At 36.0% G+C, this 16,387-nt stretch overlaps 1 protein-coding gene across 1 annotated transcript in view; it reads left to right on the forward strand.

The window, feature by feature from the left end:
• The first annotated feature begins 17 nt into the window (after positions 1–17).
• The window catches only part of SLK (STE20 like kinase), a 45,858-nt gene continuing 29,488 nt past the window's right edge, over positions 18–16,387 (forward strand). Inside the window, exon 1 of the mRNA XM_010167388.1 lies at positions 18–167. Within this exon, the coding sequence (XP_010165690.1) occupies positions 18–167 (150 nt within the window). The remainder of the gene's footprint in view (positions 168–16,387) is intronic.

Raw genomic sequence — 16,387 nt, forward strand, 5'->3', positions numbered from 1 at the left:
CCTCGGCAGGAGGAAAAATGTCCTTCTTCAACTTTCGTAAGATCTTCAAGCTGGGTGGTGAGAAGAAGAAGAAACAATACGAGCACGTCAAGAGGGATTTGAACCCTGAGGAGTTCTGGGAGATTATAGGCGAGCTGGGAGATGGGGCTTTCGGTAAAGTGTTCAAGGTAAGGGCGGGCGGGCGGCTCGGATCGCTTGCGGTATTGCTGGTGGCTAAAAAATGACTTGTGGTGTTGCTGCTGAGTGCAGCGCTGTCTGCATGTGGCCTCTGTGAGCTCTGTCCCCCTCGGAGACCTGTGGTAACCGTCGAGTTTCTGGAGAACTTGGTGAGGCAGCGCCCACCTGCCGCCCTGCCAGCAGGGACGTGTCCCGAGTCCCCGCGGCGTGTCGGTGTGCGAGCCGAGCCTGTGATCCAGGCGCCTCTTGTCCACAGAGGCTCAGGAAACTAAAGATAGAAAAGACCTATTAGGTCATTGTCCCGCCTTCTGCTCCACCCTGCCCGCTGCTGAATCGCTCCCTTCTCCTGTATTTTGTTTTTCTGGACTCGTGCACAGTGTGGCTTCTCACCTTACGGGGGCTGGGTGTTCTGAGGTGTGAAGTTCATACTTTTCTTTTTTTTTAAAGTTCATGTGCGGAAGGAACCCCATGAACAGTCAAATTTACTTGTGTGCCGTCGTGCATTTTTAGGGCCAAGCTCACCTCGCTTTTAACGGGCATTCTCCTATCTTGTTCCACGTGGAATTGAATTAAATAGTTGTGTTATCTTGGCTTTCTTTAGCTGGCAGAATTCCTGTGTTTGATCTCCGAACTTCTCTCGGTTGTTTGAACTTTAAATCTTTTAAGTATACTGGTACAAGTAGTGATTTTAAGGATGCTTATCTAGAATTTATCAAGCAAAGTGGAGTGCAGTGGCATAGATATAACGCCTCTAGTGTTTAACAAGACTGTGGCTTTCAGGCAAATCTTCAGCTACTTTTTTTCTAAAAAGGAGTGATTGCTCCACGGTTGATATGAGAGAATTGGAGAACTGACATGAACTGAGACTCTGGAGCAGGTTCTTGAGACTGGATAAAAATAGCATCAGAAAGAATAGCATTTTCAGTGTTTCTGAGAGCTAATTCGGTCAAGAAGCATTTATATTTGGAGTACTGCATTTGAGAGTTTATGAAATCTGGACACTCGTGAAACCTGTGCTATTTTTGGTAGAAGCTATTTTAGATTTTACTGTACTGTGGTGTTTGTTACCCAGTTGTAAATTTGAGCCAAAGTTCCGCAGTTAGTTCAGAATGCTAGGTGGGTTTTTTCACCCTGGGAATTTGTCAGTGTTCTATTTTAAGAGCTTCCAGTTTATTCTGATATTGGTGCAGTGCATAGTCCAAATGGTGGTTCTTGCATCAGTGTGGAAGATTAGAGATTTTTTTGATTCAAATGACTGGGAAATACGTCTGAAGTTGCTGTACCATAAACTGTGGTGGCAATAAAACCATAATGTTGTCTCGAATGGCATTTGCGGAGTATTACAGCTTTTCTTCAAATGTCATAGTGAAGTTTTTATTCCCTTTTCGTGAATGTAATGCTCTGTCCCATAGAGATGACTGGGGAAGCCTCAGAGATACAATTCTAAATGTATTCTCCTCCCCCACATGCATTTCCCCTCCCATCCTCAAGCCTCTTCTCACTTCATGTTTATCTGTAGGCATGTCTGTATTGGCAGTAGTCTGTACAGGAAGGTGTCTGAGCAAGACAAGTGGTAAATTTTGCGTTTCAGTGTACTTTGTGTACAACAGGAGAGTTTTTTTCCAGTTGGATGTGATTTTTCACTTTGAGATTTATTTCTGTATGTGAAATGGCAGTGTTAACTGTTGAAATTGAATTTTTCAAAATTAAATTCTGTTTTAAAAATTGCAGTAGTCAGAATTAACATGCAGTTACACTGCTAAACTTGTTGAACGTAGCACTTATAAAAATTAACAGGTACTACTATTCTTGGAAAAAAAAAATTCCTATTAAAAACCCAAATCTCCTACTGCATGTATTCTGCAGCATTCATTTTGTTTCCACCTAGTCTGAGAAGGAGGCTTATGCGCAGATACTAACAGTGCTTGTGTTCCTGTACCTGAGCATGCTTGGCAAGAAGCTGTTTTGAAAGTGAGGGTGTGTTAGGTTGTTCTTTCTTGGATATACACCTCCAATGAGAAACTGCAAGAATAGCTGTTCAATACCTTCTCACATTTTGGAATCGAAACTATAAACTAGAACGAAACTGTCAACATTTGAAGATTTTGTCTTTGTGTCATGTAAATGTGGGACATTTAGGGGGTTTCATTTTCTTTGTGTGGTGGGTTTCTTGGGGATTTTTTTTTTGTTGGTTTTGGGGTGTTGTTTTTTTTTTACAAAAAACCTCAACACAGTTACATTTGTCAAAACTGCATTTGCCTTTGTTTAAGATTCTAGGAGTCAGTGTGTGTGACAGGGTTTTGGCTGACATATGATCAAATGGAATTTCCAGATAAATAAGACTTTGTATACTTCGAACTTTTAATAAAAAATAGGTTAGATTGGTTACATACTATGATGTCCCATAGAGAAGTGTTTGGTTTAGTTGTGTAACTCATCTTCAGGACAAAGCATCAAATATTTAAATAAAAACTCAAAATCAACTCTTAAATTATTCCGATGGTACTATGAAGCCTAGCTGATTAAATTATTTACATTAAAAATGCTATGTCTAATGATAACTAGTTTTCTATACAAAATTTTAAGGGTATGGAAAACTTGGGATTTGTTCCCCTTCTTCCCAATCAAGTTCAAGGATATTGCTTATTTTTTTAATAACTTAGCCGAATTACTAGAAGAGCTTATTTCCTTTGAATCTGTTTGTTCTGGTTTTCTAAAGCTTTCTTAGCTCTGACAATTCCTACGTTTGTAGTCACTAAGTAATGTTTAGAAATACTCTGTTTCTAAGCATTTCGACTGCTGTTGCAAGTCTCTTGTGATCAGAGGAGCTATGTAACTGCAGAGCACTCACTGATGGCAGAGGTTTATGGTTGTGTAGGACTTTTCATTCTAGCCCTTTTCTGAAAAGCCTCTTCAAAGAGGCTGTTTCCTTTTCTTTTCGCTCTTGGCTGAGGAATAATGGTGTAGTTTTCCATCCTTTTTCAGTTTATAGACCCTTGCAGTACTTCAGTGTCAGGTGATGGTCCTCGTAAAGAGAATTTCGAGGTTGTTGATGATAGACTTTTTTCCAGTCTCTTTTAATTGCCTTTCATGGATTATTTACAATTACTGAATGGGCTGCCAGGGTTCTGACAGCTGCTAAAGAAGCATAATATCAGCATCAGTGGCTGATTTCAACTTTGAAGTTTAGCAGTTAGATTGCAAACTACTAGAAAAGAAAAAACAAGAGAGTTTGAAAGTGCTATTGACTTGATAAAGTTAAGCCTAAGAAAATTCTTAGGCTCTTAATGTTAATTGTAATCAGTTACTTTAGAAATTAGTTACATTATTAGATCATGTTACTTTATTCTTTTTTACATTGCCCTATTGGATCAAATATCAGTTCAGTGCACATTGTAAACCTTGCTTTAAGGTAAATCAGTATAAGTAAGTGTTAAAGACTTTCATCAGCTTTAAGCTACTTTCTGAATCCTCAGAAGTTAGTGTTCAGATGGTGTGAAAACAGACCTTTAAAATGCTTAATGTGTTCTGTGGCTCTTTCTTACTAAAGTTCCTGTTAGAGAATTTTTGTCATATGGGTTACATAACTAATTAAAATGCAGATATCTTCCTGGGTTAACCTTTTGAATGAAATAAAAGTGATGGGACTATATTTCAGTACAATTTGCTAGCCTTTTATTGGTAGTGAGAACATTGTACTTGAATATAAGAACACTTATATTGCAGAAAGTTGGTGTCATCTCTGAGCCCTTCACTAGAGGATACTCCTCCAAGGAACCCATGGTCTTTTGGCAATCATTATGATAATTATAGGTATCATCTGTACAAACATACTAATTTTAAGTCTTCTACAGGAAGAGATTCTATAGTGGTAGAATATATGTGTCAGTATATGATATAAGAGATAGGATATATGTGTATAGAGAGAGAATATATAGTGTATATTTTAATAGAAATTGATGAATTATTATTAGAGAATCCTTTGTACTTGTCTGGTTCTGAATTGCATTCATGTTTAGTTTAAATTGGAATACTCTGCCAATTTATAGTATCCCATTCATGACCATGAATCTAAGATGTTGGAAGTGTTGTGTATACAAGATTTTCATAGGAATTTGGAAAATCAAATATTTGTATTTCGTTTAAAGTTATTAAGACAAGTTTTCCAACTCTCAGCAATTGCTTGCTGCTGCTTGGTTAAAAACACTATTCTGCTTTCTCTTTAGGTTCAGAGAAGAAATATTGTAGAAGCTGATAGCCGTAATCATGGTGAACAGCATTACCCAAATGCATTATCTTCTGAAAATTATATCTACATTAAGTATTCTTATGTACTTATATTTGCAATAGTGGCCAATACAAACTCATCTGTGGCTAATCATAGTGGTCTCCTGATAACAGTGTTTCTTCAAGTCCAATAAACTAATGCTGTTGCTTCATTTAGGTTAAGCTTTTATTTGTGTATTTAAAACAATCTTACCTGTAATGTACCTGTATGATTTACAGAAGAGCTTTTTTTTGCCTTAGTATCTTCTACAGCAGGTATAAACAAATACAATTTTTAAACAGTAATTTGATAAGACTGGACCAATTTACTTACTTAATGATAGTGTGGCCTTAACTCCTTTTAATGATAAAAAATGAACTGTCAGTTGGTGGCCACTTAAAACTGCTTTTTGTGTACCACTAACATCATAACTTTTTTTTATAATCCTAGAAAATACTTTAATTAGTCTGTCCTGAAAAGAAAATCAGTGCAGAGCAAGGAGAATTTATATTGCCTAGTTTTTGTGGCCTTACAACCCATCAATCTAAATAATTCCTGCAGTTGAGTATTGTAACTTGAAGTTTTCTTAATGATACTAATGAATTATGCTGCTTGCTAGGATGTGTATCTTTTACATCTGTAATAACACTCATGGAAGCTGGTTTGGGCCACTTACTGAATATCTAAGCTGAAGCACTACTATGCTGGATTTTGTCTGCTCTTTATCTTTTGACTTACCTGGTGTCATCAGCTCCACTAATTCTTTAGAAGAATTTGTTAGAGCTGTTGGAACTCATAAACATTCCTATATAAAAGATACAGTTTCCTGTGGAAGAATATTGCTTGAGTTCATCTGAAATCCTGTATGTTTGATACTAGTCGGAAGATAAATTCACATTTGAAAATTTCCTCACAAATACTGTGTTTCGTGAGCCTGAAGTTTCTACCATAAGCCTAGACCTGGAAAGAAAAAGCAGGTGAAAATGTCCTGAACTGAATTTTAATACATAAGAATGAATCTGTGCAGAACTTTTGGAAATTTTGTTTAAAATTGTTTGCTATACTTAATATATTGTGTTCTAATCTATTTTCATTCATAATTGACTGTATAAGTTGACCTCTGATTAAACTGGAACAGTAAAATAGTACAGTTGTCCTCAGGAGATATGAATTAATAATATTCATTTAAATGCCATGTTGCTTTGTTTAGCCATAAAGGCATTAGTAGATAGAGGAGAGAAGAGAGTTGATGTACTCTCAAGAGACTAATGTATAAGATGGCAATGTTCAATTTTAAATATTTAGTCTAAGTAAAGTAGAACTAAAACTTTACCTAAAGCTTGATAGCAACTGTCATTTCCATAAGAGTAGTCTGATTATTTTAGGGCTGCTGTACGTGCTCTAGATAAAAAAAGATGTTTGACCCTTCATAGAAGGCAAATGATTTTAGTCTTGATGAGCAGCTCGATGCGTTGCTCTGTAATGTTATCTTTATTTTCACACTACTGCAGTTTTACCGTGTTGAAGATGGCAGATAAGGAAAAGGCAGTAAGTATCATTGTTTTAAACCCTGGGCAATAAGTTAAGGGAAAAGTTTTACAGAGCTCTTCACACCTATTGTCACACTTGCTAAGTTTTCTGAGGAAAGGGGTAATGCAAGAAAGTAATCTGTAGCCTGTAAGCTCAGATAATTTTCTTGTTTTAAAAGGCTGTTTGCAGAAAGTAGAATCTCCTTTCCATTTCATCTGTAGCAAGGAAATATTCTGAAGTATAGCACGTTTCCCTTCTCCCTTGTTGTGAGAACATCTTTAGTAAGTCACTTGGCTTAGAATCAGCATCACAGTACTTAACTTATGAGTAATGTGTTGTCTGTCTGTTGCATTCAGAATTAAAACTGCATACAAGTTTGTGGAGGATAAATATAGAGTGCTCATGATCACTCCTTGGTAAGGCAGTCATCTTTTCCAAGGTGTGAGCACAGTTACATAAACTGTTTAAAAACTCTTAAGTAAATAGGAAATCATTATTTGATTTTTATTTATCTATGTTTATAAAAGTTCCTAACTTTTTTCATGTCATCTGATATTTCAAGTTTCTTAGCTAACTATTTGTGTAAATGCTTGGACTGTTGGTTTCTTGTCTGGAGGGTAAAGTAATATTGAATTTCAGGCATAAGCCAGATGTGACTGTTTAATGTTGTCAAATAGTCTGCAGAATGAAGCTTGGTGAAATACTTCTTCATATCTAAGTCAGATGCAGTCTATTTAATTAAATTATTCTGATATAGGAGCTTAAAAAATGCTGCAGTACCGTGGGTTTGGGTTTTTTGTTTGTTGGTTTTAGGGGGTTTTTTATGAGTTTTGTAGACAAATTGGTTAAACCTTTTGAGTTTAATCTTTGGCAGAGAAATAGTCCTCCAGTAGTACAATCCTCCAAGCAGTAATAGGTGCTATTGTTGCAGAGCAGTAGTTTACAGGTTTCTTTTGGAGGTGACCCAAATTCTAGTTTTGACCACCCCATAACCAATATTGAAGAAATAATTTGTTGGATTTGTATTTGCAAATGCCACTTTTTTTTTTTTTTTTTTTAATTGAATGTGGTTATGGATGGGCCTTACATACTTCATGGGCTGTGACCCACGTTTTGAGAATCTTGCAAGATTATAAACTTCATTCTCTTTCAATGACAGTTGTGTCTGTGTAAAAGAGGCAACATGCAATTAAACTCTCTGGTTTGAGATCTGAAGTGCATTCCTGGAGACCCTGGTGCCTGAAGTGTCATTTATTAATACTTTTTTGATCTTTGCTTCTTTGTGCTCCCCCAATAACCTTTAATTATATTCAGATTATACACGGAGTTGATGAATTCGTATTGTGTCAACTCTTTTGCCTATTGTCTTACTTTACAGTAGCTGCCAAATCACTCAAATACAATGCTTGTGCTCTCTTTTCATTTGATACTATTTGGATTGTTCCAGTTTTTAAGGTTTAGTGGTGGAAAAGCCATGAAATTTGCAGTTAGAAAACAAAGCAGATTGAATTAATAGCACAGAGTAAAAACATAAATGAAGTTTTATAGTGTTTCTCCAAACCCATGTAAAATACATATTGTAATTCCCTCTAATTAATTTTAGTGGCTTTATAACATGATTACAATATGGAATGCTTGAAAGACATTTTAACTATCAAATATGTCTCTATTAAGTCATGTGGAAACATTTTTTTTCTACTCAGAAATGGGAAAGAATCTTTTTAGAGAGAAATAAGACCTAGTACTTGCAGAATATATTTGAAGGATGTCAGGCAATAAAAATTGTCTAAGTAATATTCAATAAAAAATAGTGGGCTACCTCAAACCACTCTGCAATGGGATTCATATTTCAACAAAAAATTAAGACTTTACTGTACATATTAATTTTCCATTGACATTTCACATTATCTGTTGAATATGCTCTATGTTCTTGATACAAACCAACTAAAGTACATGCAGCAGAAGATTTACATAAAGCAAAAAAGTCACAGCAAAATAGTAATGGAAGATTATTCATATATTTAGTGCACCTACTTAAACTATCATATTTGGTTGTAGGAGGACATACTGTTTTCTTAAAGCAGTTCTAAATGTATGTAAAAGCAAGTTACAATATTAAAGTTACAGATTTTTCTTGGTTTTTTACTCTTTGGGATTAAGACTGGGTTGTAGTGTTCTGTGGGATTGCATGTGTTTATTATATAGAGAGGTTAATGTAAAACAGCTAAGCATGAATAGTTATTTGGAAGTTCAGAGAAACACACCAACTTTTTCCCCTTTACATAGCCATGTTTATATTTTTGAGCCATTTTCTGTTTAGTTAATTACCTATAGCCTAGAGCAAGAAATTGCTCAAGCATAGATTCATGCTTGAATCAAGTTCCACTCAAAATCTGGCTTTAAGAAGGTTCTGATTACCTGAAGCATGCTATTCTATGTTATGATTTTTAATTTTTACTGATTTTTCTATGGAGATGAATATGAAGAAGTGAAAAAGTAGAATCGTACTAGCTTGATAATGAATTGGAGAAGATTGTCTCTTTACTTTCTTCATATGTCATTGAACAGCATTTTAGATCTCTCTGAGACTTCCTTGTTTAAGTAGAACTTTAAATAACTGGCTTTTGTCTCTAGAAATATTTAGTCATAACCGTGATTCAGAATACAGTGTTCTGAGGGAAGTTATTGTAACTTTATTAATAATACAGTAATAACTTGGCAAGACTTTTTGCACTGGGATTTATTCTTATAGGTAATGGTTCTCCTGACACAGATTTATGCTGTAAACCATATTTATGCTTTTCTGTAGCATATGTCTAGATTTCACATTACAGAAGATGACTTTTCACTTGTATTTATAAGCAGGAAAACAGTTAATACTTTGTAATCAGAAGGCAGTGAAACCATAATGGAGAAATGTCAATTGAGTGCTTCAGCAAGAATTAGCATGTTGCAGTAAACCCTCATCTCCTTCACAGCCTTTGGCTCAATCAGGCTTTATTCAATTCATATGCTGCCTTTCTTTATTTTGTAAAGTTCAGTCATGTTCCTGCCCCACCTTCAGCTTTTCCTGTTTGAATCGAAGAGGCCCAACCTTTTTAGTCTATTTTTTATGAGACAACTGCTTGACCCTTTAATGATATTAGTTGTTGTCCTTCTCTCATTCTCTTCAGCTTCTGCGGATGCCACAAATCTCTCAGTTCATCCTTCAGATGAACTGTTCTGTTTTTCAGTGCTGGATAGTCATGGGTGAGAACCACAGGTCTGTGCAACTACATTACACTGTGAAAACTGAACCGTAATCATTGCTGGGAAATACGGTCCGAAGAGTTTGAACAGGAATTATCCCCAAAGAGAACTCGAATCATGCCAATGATGCAGAGAAGTGGGTACTCTTAACAGTTAAGCCAAGCTTGTTTTTACTTTTTCACCCTTTCCAAGTAGTTTTTACTACATTGAAGGGGCACTAACCGAGTTTATAAGTAACCTGAAAGAAGGAAGTGGTCTGCTATTTTTCATCTCTCTGGGGTGGGAAGTCTGAAAGCTTAAGAGTCACCATATAAACAAGAATACTGTCAAGTGTTTCCTATTCACTGACAGGGATAGCTGGGGGACCTGAAAATGCCTCCTTTGCTTTTGGCTGTAGCAAGTACTTTAAGCTGTCTCTTAGTAGCAAACGTGGATGTTCTGGTCAGCTTAATAGCCCTAGAAGTTGTTTGTTAATTTAGCATGTTACACTTAAAAACAAACAAAAAAACCCCCACGCACCCGCTAGCGTTTTAAAGTGAAATATAAAAATGAGCTAATGTACAGGCTTGTTAACTCTCTTGTTAGTTTCGATGTTTATTGATGCTTTTGACTTCTCTTAGTCTTTAGTGGCCCATCATGGGACCCCACCTTTGATCCAGTACAATATGAAGAAGATTCTTTGAATCTCTGAAAAGCACTAAAACAGTATGGAACTGTGATACTAAGTGAAACAGTTAATAACACATCTTCCCAGATAACTAGTGATAGAACAAGAGGAAATGGACTCAAGTTGCACCAGGGGAAGTTCAGGTTGGATGTCAGGAAAAACTTCTTCACTGAAAGGGTTCTCAGGCACTGGAACGGGCTTCCCAGGGAAGTGGTTGAGTCCCCATCCCTGGAGGGACTTGAAAGACGGGCAGATGAGGTGCTCAGAGATCTGGTTTAGTAGTGGACAGGTATGGTTGGACTTGATGATCTCAAAGGTCTTTTCCAACCAAAAAATTCTGTGATTCTCAAGGTGGTGTATTTCAATAGCTTCAGTAAGTACAGAAGTGACTTGAATAACGGGTGGCTGGGTCTTTTCTATGACTGTTTTCCATAAGTTTCTGAGAGTGGAAGTCAATGCAGTTCTGGCAGTGTATTCCTATTCCCACCTCCTTCCTTGTGACAGGTCTGGTGCTTGCCAGCCCTATGATGATCTGCTTCAAGGAACTAAACCACCCAGAAGCTGATTGTTTGTGTAATCTTCTTGGCTCCCCAGACCAGCTCACGGGAGGGCTAGGCAAGTGACAGTGCTGATGTAAGAGAAAAATGACAGAACAGTGTCAGCATTGGCTTAAATAGCTGTGCAAGGGAAAGGGTGAGGTGGCATATCAGTATTCTGAAGTGGTTAAGGTATGTCAGATGAATGTTGTTTATCAGGACAAAGAAAACATAGACGTACTTCTGTGGTATTAATCATCTGCTGCTAGCAACAGTACTGTTAAAAAGGCAGTTTTGCTAAATGCTGCTGTTGGTATGGTTATCAGCCAGTAGTTCTGTCCCTTTGCATCACTGACATCCATGCTAGAAGAATTTTGTTGTGTAGACCTGTCTTTAACTGGAAAGTTACTAAAAGCCTCTGTTCCCAGTTTTGTTTCAGGTGGTGGTGATTCTTTCCTCTACTTTAGGTATGCTACATAACTGCTAGAAAAGAACAAAAATTTTATAAGACTTCTTATTTGGCACTAAGTTTACCTGTATGAAGAAAGCATAGAAACTGAATTGAATTTCAGAGTGAGCAGTGTTTTGAAGCAAGAAATGGCTTAAATAATTTTCCAAAAGGAATGGAATTCTGCATTCCCTCTCACTGTACAAATACACAACAAAAGATAACCCTCTGCTTCAAAAAGCCTTCAGCCTCATAAAAGATTTAAAAAATAAACATGAGAGAAAAGGAGGAATAGGAGAAAGGGGGAAGTCTTGTCAAAGAGAAAACTATTTCATCTCCAATGGCTATGCTGGTGCATCCTCATTGCTGTCAGTTCTTGAGGACATGGGCAGAATAAAGCTTTCATAATTCCATTAAAAGTAACGTTGCCACTCTATGAAGAGACAAGAACAGCACTTCCTGTTGAGTGTCTTGTGTGTTTATCTGTTCGCAGTGTTTAACTTTATCATGATACTCAGTAGTTCTGTTGGAGGAGGAACATTGTTCCTACATTGCATGAAAATCTCTTACCAGTAGAAGTTCACAAGTTCATTAGTTGCAGAAGTCTGAGGAAAGCAAATGTTTTCCCTTTGCCTATTTTGTGCATCAAGCTCTGCAAAGAGAGTTGAAGTTTTTTATCTTGATTTGTTTATCTGGATTTTTAAAAATAATTTTATCAAGTAATGCAGTAATTCCTCTGTCTGTTTGTATTTATCACTAGCATATTAAGTAAATTCTGAATGAATTACACTAATCAGTAAAATGGCAAGCAGCAAGTGCAAAAACATATCAGAATCTGAAAAAGCTTATAATCAGTAGCATGCTTCTAAATTAAAATGTCTCTTGAAATCAGCTGATAAATAATAGGATTTGCATTCATAGAGTTTCTCAGCATAGTCAGTTTTCTTAATTATTTAGTTGTTTAAATTCACCAATTAAAAAAAAAAATCCAACGAACCAAACAGTTAATCAGAAAGGCAGCATCAGAAGCAACACATTCCACTACTGTGCTGAATATGAATGAAGTTTACTTACAGAACCCAGGACACTGTTTTTTTGGCACTTGAGTAGCCAATTTTCAAGGAATACCAAATGTTTATTCAGGTGGCTCTTCCTCATCTCTTGAGATGTCATACTTGCAGCACAAAGATGGCCAGGTCATTATAAATTGTATATGAGGCAACCTTTCTAACTTGCACGTCAGAAGATTTCACTTTGTTTTCATGAGATGTATGTGGCTTTAGGGTCATTACTGAAGACTCACAAGAAAAGTACTGGCACGTCACAGACTGTATAAGCATGAAATAGCATACGTCATAGTGAATTTTGTAATTAATGAAGTTCATGGTAGAACTGACTTGAAAATAACTTGTTTACATTAAAGAGAGCTGAAAGACACTGGCTTAAGTATATTGATTCCTTTTTTGTTGTTGTTGTTGCTGTCTTTGTAGTTGGTTTCTTAAATTGTTTTAAAGATATGGACCAAAGGAAGCAATAACTTGCCTCTAGAATCCTGAATTTCCCATTGTTTTTAAAATACATTGATAACATAAAAAGAATATGAATTGGTGTCTATAACAATTTTACTGAAAAATAGGGATGATGTACAGCTTTCTTTATGAAAACTGTCAAAAGCTACTCTACTTCCTTTTTTCTTACCTCAGAACTAGGGGAAGTTTCATCTCAACAGACCAAAGCATATATGGAGCAACACAGTATGTGCTTTGATAGTTTTGCAAGAGCCGTTGCCAGTTTTAATGTGGTATTGATGCAGTCACGTTTCGTTTCCCACTTACAACTGTGTCTTTTTGTAAAATACTGAATTTAACTGCCTGTATAGTTTATATTTTTCACTTAAAATATATGAATTGTACTTTTCTGTTGTTTGTTTTAGCAAGACAAAGAATGAAATGGGGCGATAATGTTTCATCTTGTTTTATTTAAGATTTTACCTCTGGCTATTTAGCTGTGCTCATTGCAAGTCCTGGATATTGTTCACATTGCAGTATCAGATTATACAGAACCTTTTCCCAAACTGCCCATATTTTTGAGCTAGTATGATGTATATACTTTAAATGACAGTTAAGTTACAGTTAAGTTATATCCCATCATCTTCTACAATAAATACATACATTAAATTGTCTTAGTAGAGGTCCTTAAATGCCTTCCTTCTGCTATATGAAATGTAGAGCTTTTAGTAATATTCTTTGCTTTTTTGACAGCAAGTTTTTTTAACTTAATGACTGTGCCACATTTCATTTCTATGACTATGTAGTTTCCCTAGTAACGTGTCAGAAGCCTTTTGTTGAAGGGTTCTTAAAGTCCAAAGAAATTGTCATTTTTCTTTATTTATTATTCTGTTGACTTGTTCATTTCCAGCTTGAAAAGACAGAATTTTCTGTGCTGAAGTCAGAGGTGCTTTTTTTATTGTTGTTTTGTCACACATTAATAGCTGTGCAGGGTCAGCAAACAGCTGTAGCCATCTTGCATCTGATCTGGCTAAAGGCTCTGGGCAGAGGAGATCCCAATTTTGTTTTGTAACCTAACTCCAAGGAACAGGATGAGGAGAAACTGTGGCTTGGCCTAGCCACTTTATTTAAAGAAAAGAAAAGTACTGTAGGTTGCTAAGTGTACATCTATCAATGTACACTGTGTAGTCTGTAAAGCACTAGTAAACAAAATGACTTAGTGCTATATTAATCCAAAATGTGCTGTGGTGTGTCTGTTTGCAGAGTTAGCTTTTACAATTCCAAGTGTTTCCCTGGGAAGAGATGTGAGCAGGAGTAACACTGGTTCTCTGAGCTCCACTGTTGTTGAAAGAAATCTCAAGTGAACTAACGCATTGTTACAGATGTTAAATGACTAGAAGCAAGATCATAACATAGAATCCTCCCAGGTAAAGGAATCAGAGGTTTAAGTTCTGTGTTCAAACAAATAATACAATTACCAAGAGCAAATAATAAAATTTTCAACTGTCAACCTGGCAGCATGATAACTTTTTGAAAAAATTAACAGTCTGGACAGACAGCTTCAACTGTGGCTTGTTGGTTGTCTTAAAAGTAATTCTAGTGAACAGCTAGAATTAGCAATGGTTGTTTGATTAAGAATTATTTCTTGATATTATTGTTTCTTGGAAGCATTATTAATTTCTGTCATCAGGAATAAAGGTGTCTTTATTGCTGGAATAAAGATAATTTTAAACTGTAGGGACTAAAATTTGTAAATTAACAAGCAGTAAGCATTATGGTTTTTCTAATGACACAAGACTGAATAAATAACTAGGATATCTGTAATCCCAGATGAAGATACACTGGGCTGCTATCTTTCCTGGGAAGTTTTAAGTCAGTTTGGGGCTGACATTTTCTGGTGCTGGGTAAAATGGAGAAAACCTCTGTTGGGAACTGTTAACGTCCTCTGCAGATAAAAGATACTGGCAAAGCAGCTTAGCACCGCAGGGATAAATCTTAATTTGTCACACCTCCCCCTTCTCACGTAGAGGAGTTGATTGTAATGCAGAATTATGTATTTTAGTGTTGTTTTTGCAACTAGTATGTAGAGTGTTATAACTGAATTTAGGAAAAAACCACTAGTCCTTTGCACCTATACCTCTGACACCACTTAAACTTAGTTCCAGATGTTTTCCCAATATTGTCAGCTGGTTTTCCCTGTTGCTTTTATGTGAGCTATCGTGCAACAAGAGAAGGGAAAATAATAATTTGTTCTTATGAAACAGCGAAGCATATTTTTGAGATTTTCTTGCCAATGTTTAGCAATTTTTTTTCCTTATTTTTATTCCATTTTGTAAAAAGATTTGCTTAAATAAGAAGAATTATGCTAAAACTTGATATAATCTCCTCTGTTAAGTTTCCTCTAAAGGACTGTTTCAGTTATTTTGCACATTTGCCAGTTCAGCCCTGGTACTTTTCAAGTATGCATATAAATATTCTTTCTGATTACAGATGTGACACAGTGCATGAATCAGGATGGGGTCTCTGCTTAGCTAGTATGCAAAATACCACAGAATTAATGAAAATACATAAAGGGAATCATGAGGTTAAGCATGAAAATTGTATTCCATACCAGTCCCCAAAATAACTTGTGGAATCCTCAGAAACCAACTATGGAGGAAGTAGAAGAACCACAATAAGTACGAAGAAGAAGGATAATGTTAAGAGAGTGAAGTTGTCATGGAAACTGCTCCAAAACTAGTATAGCCACAAAGGCAGCACCAGACCACAGTATCATCAAGATGTACTTCAGCACTCTTGGTTGAACCCTGGGCTCCACTTGTTAGTAGTGCTATTTGCTAGTAGGAAATAGAGACACTTTTATCTACACTTTTATTTCAGTATTTTTTCCCTGGCATTAAACATTTCTTAAGTAGAAGAAACTGTATAGTAGGTAGTTATGGTAGGATGTGCAGGCAGGGAAAAATTTTGGCTGATCACCTGTAGTTTAAGGGTGTATCATCTTCTTTGGTAGATACTATCCTGTCATTATCTTCTAAATAGTTCTTTTGTAATAGTCATTTCAACAAGCTTTAGCAGGTATAACTGAAGTTAGCTGGTTTTTAGTTCTTTGGACCAACCATATGTATAATTAAACAAAAAATTGAAATTCTCTATTGCCACTACTACATTTTCAAACATTGTGTAGTGAAGACTGCTGCAAAATAACATAGCTTCTTTGAAATGACTAGCTCTAAATTTCCAGAAATCTGTGGAGTTTGCGATCTCCTTCATTGGCCTAATTTGTGATTTATTGTGAAAACTGTAGTTTGAGATTACAAAGGGAGTTATTTGCTCTTGAATTCAAACTGCTATTTTTAATTACATTTCTCAACATCCAATATTATTAATGTTTTCTTTTTCTGATAAAGTAGATGTTTTTCTAAGATTCAGAAATAAAAAACACCTGTCCATGTTCTGAAAAGAAGTTTAAACACTTGCCACTGGTCAATCATGGAGTTTTAGTTTCAGAATGCACAGGACAAAGTTAAATATGGTAAATTTATACAAAACAAAGTCCAGTTTAGTTTTTCCAGTAGGCCACACTACTTCTTAAAGATTTGTTTGATCAGTCTGTTAAAATCTAAAATTATAGCAGTTTTTTTTCCTTGCTTCCACAAAGCCTGAGATCCACTGCTTTCTGATAGCTCTGAGAAACAGCTCTTACCTTTGTGTTGTACAAGGACAGTTTTTCAGTACTGATTACTTGGACGTCATCAGAAAACGTATATGGAGCTAGATCTGACAACCCTGGGTTTACACAAGAGTGTAGCTTTTTACGTGGAAAAACATCTTTTGCTGAATAGAGTTGCACGTGTTTTTCAGTTTTTGGCAACCTTGATGATCTTTGATTATGACTATGTTTTTGTTGAGAAGAATGAGTCAGAAAGGAAAAGCTTCTTAATTGATTTGTTTTGCTGCCTGCAAAACATGCGGTGTGGTTATGTAACATCTCAAAAGAGATCA

The sequence above is a fragment of the Antrostomus carolinensis genome, unplaced genomic scaffold (genome assembly GCF_000700745.2).
Source record: "Antrostomus carolinensis isolate BGI_N321 unplaced genomic scaffold, ASM70074v2 scaffold39884, whole genome shotgun sequence".
In the NCBI taxonomy this organism is placed as follows: domain Eukaryota; kingdom Metazoa; phylum Chordata; class Aves; order Caprimulgiformes; family Caprimulgidae; genus Antrostomus; species Antrostomus carolinensis.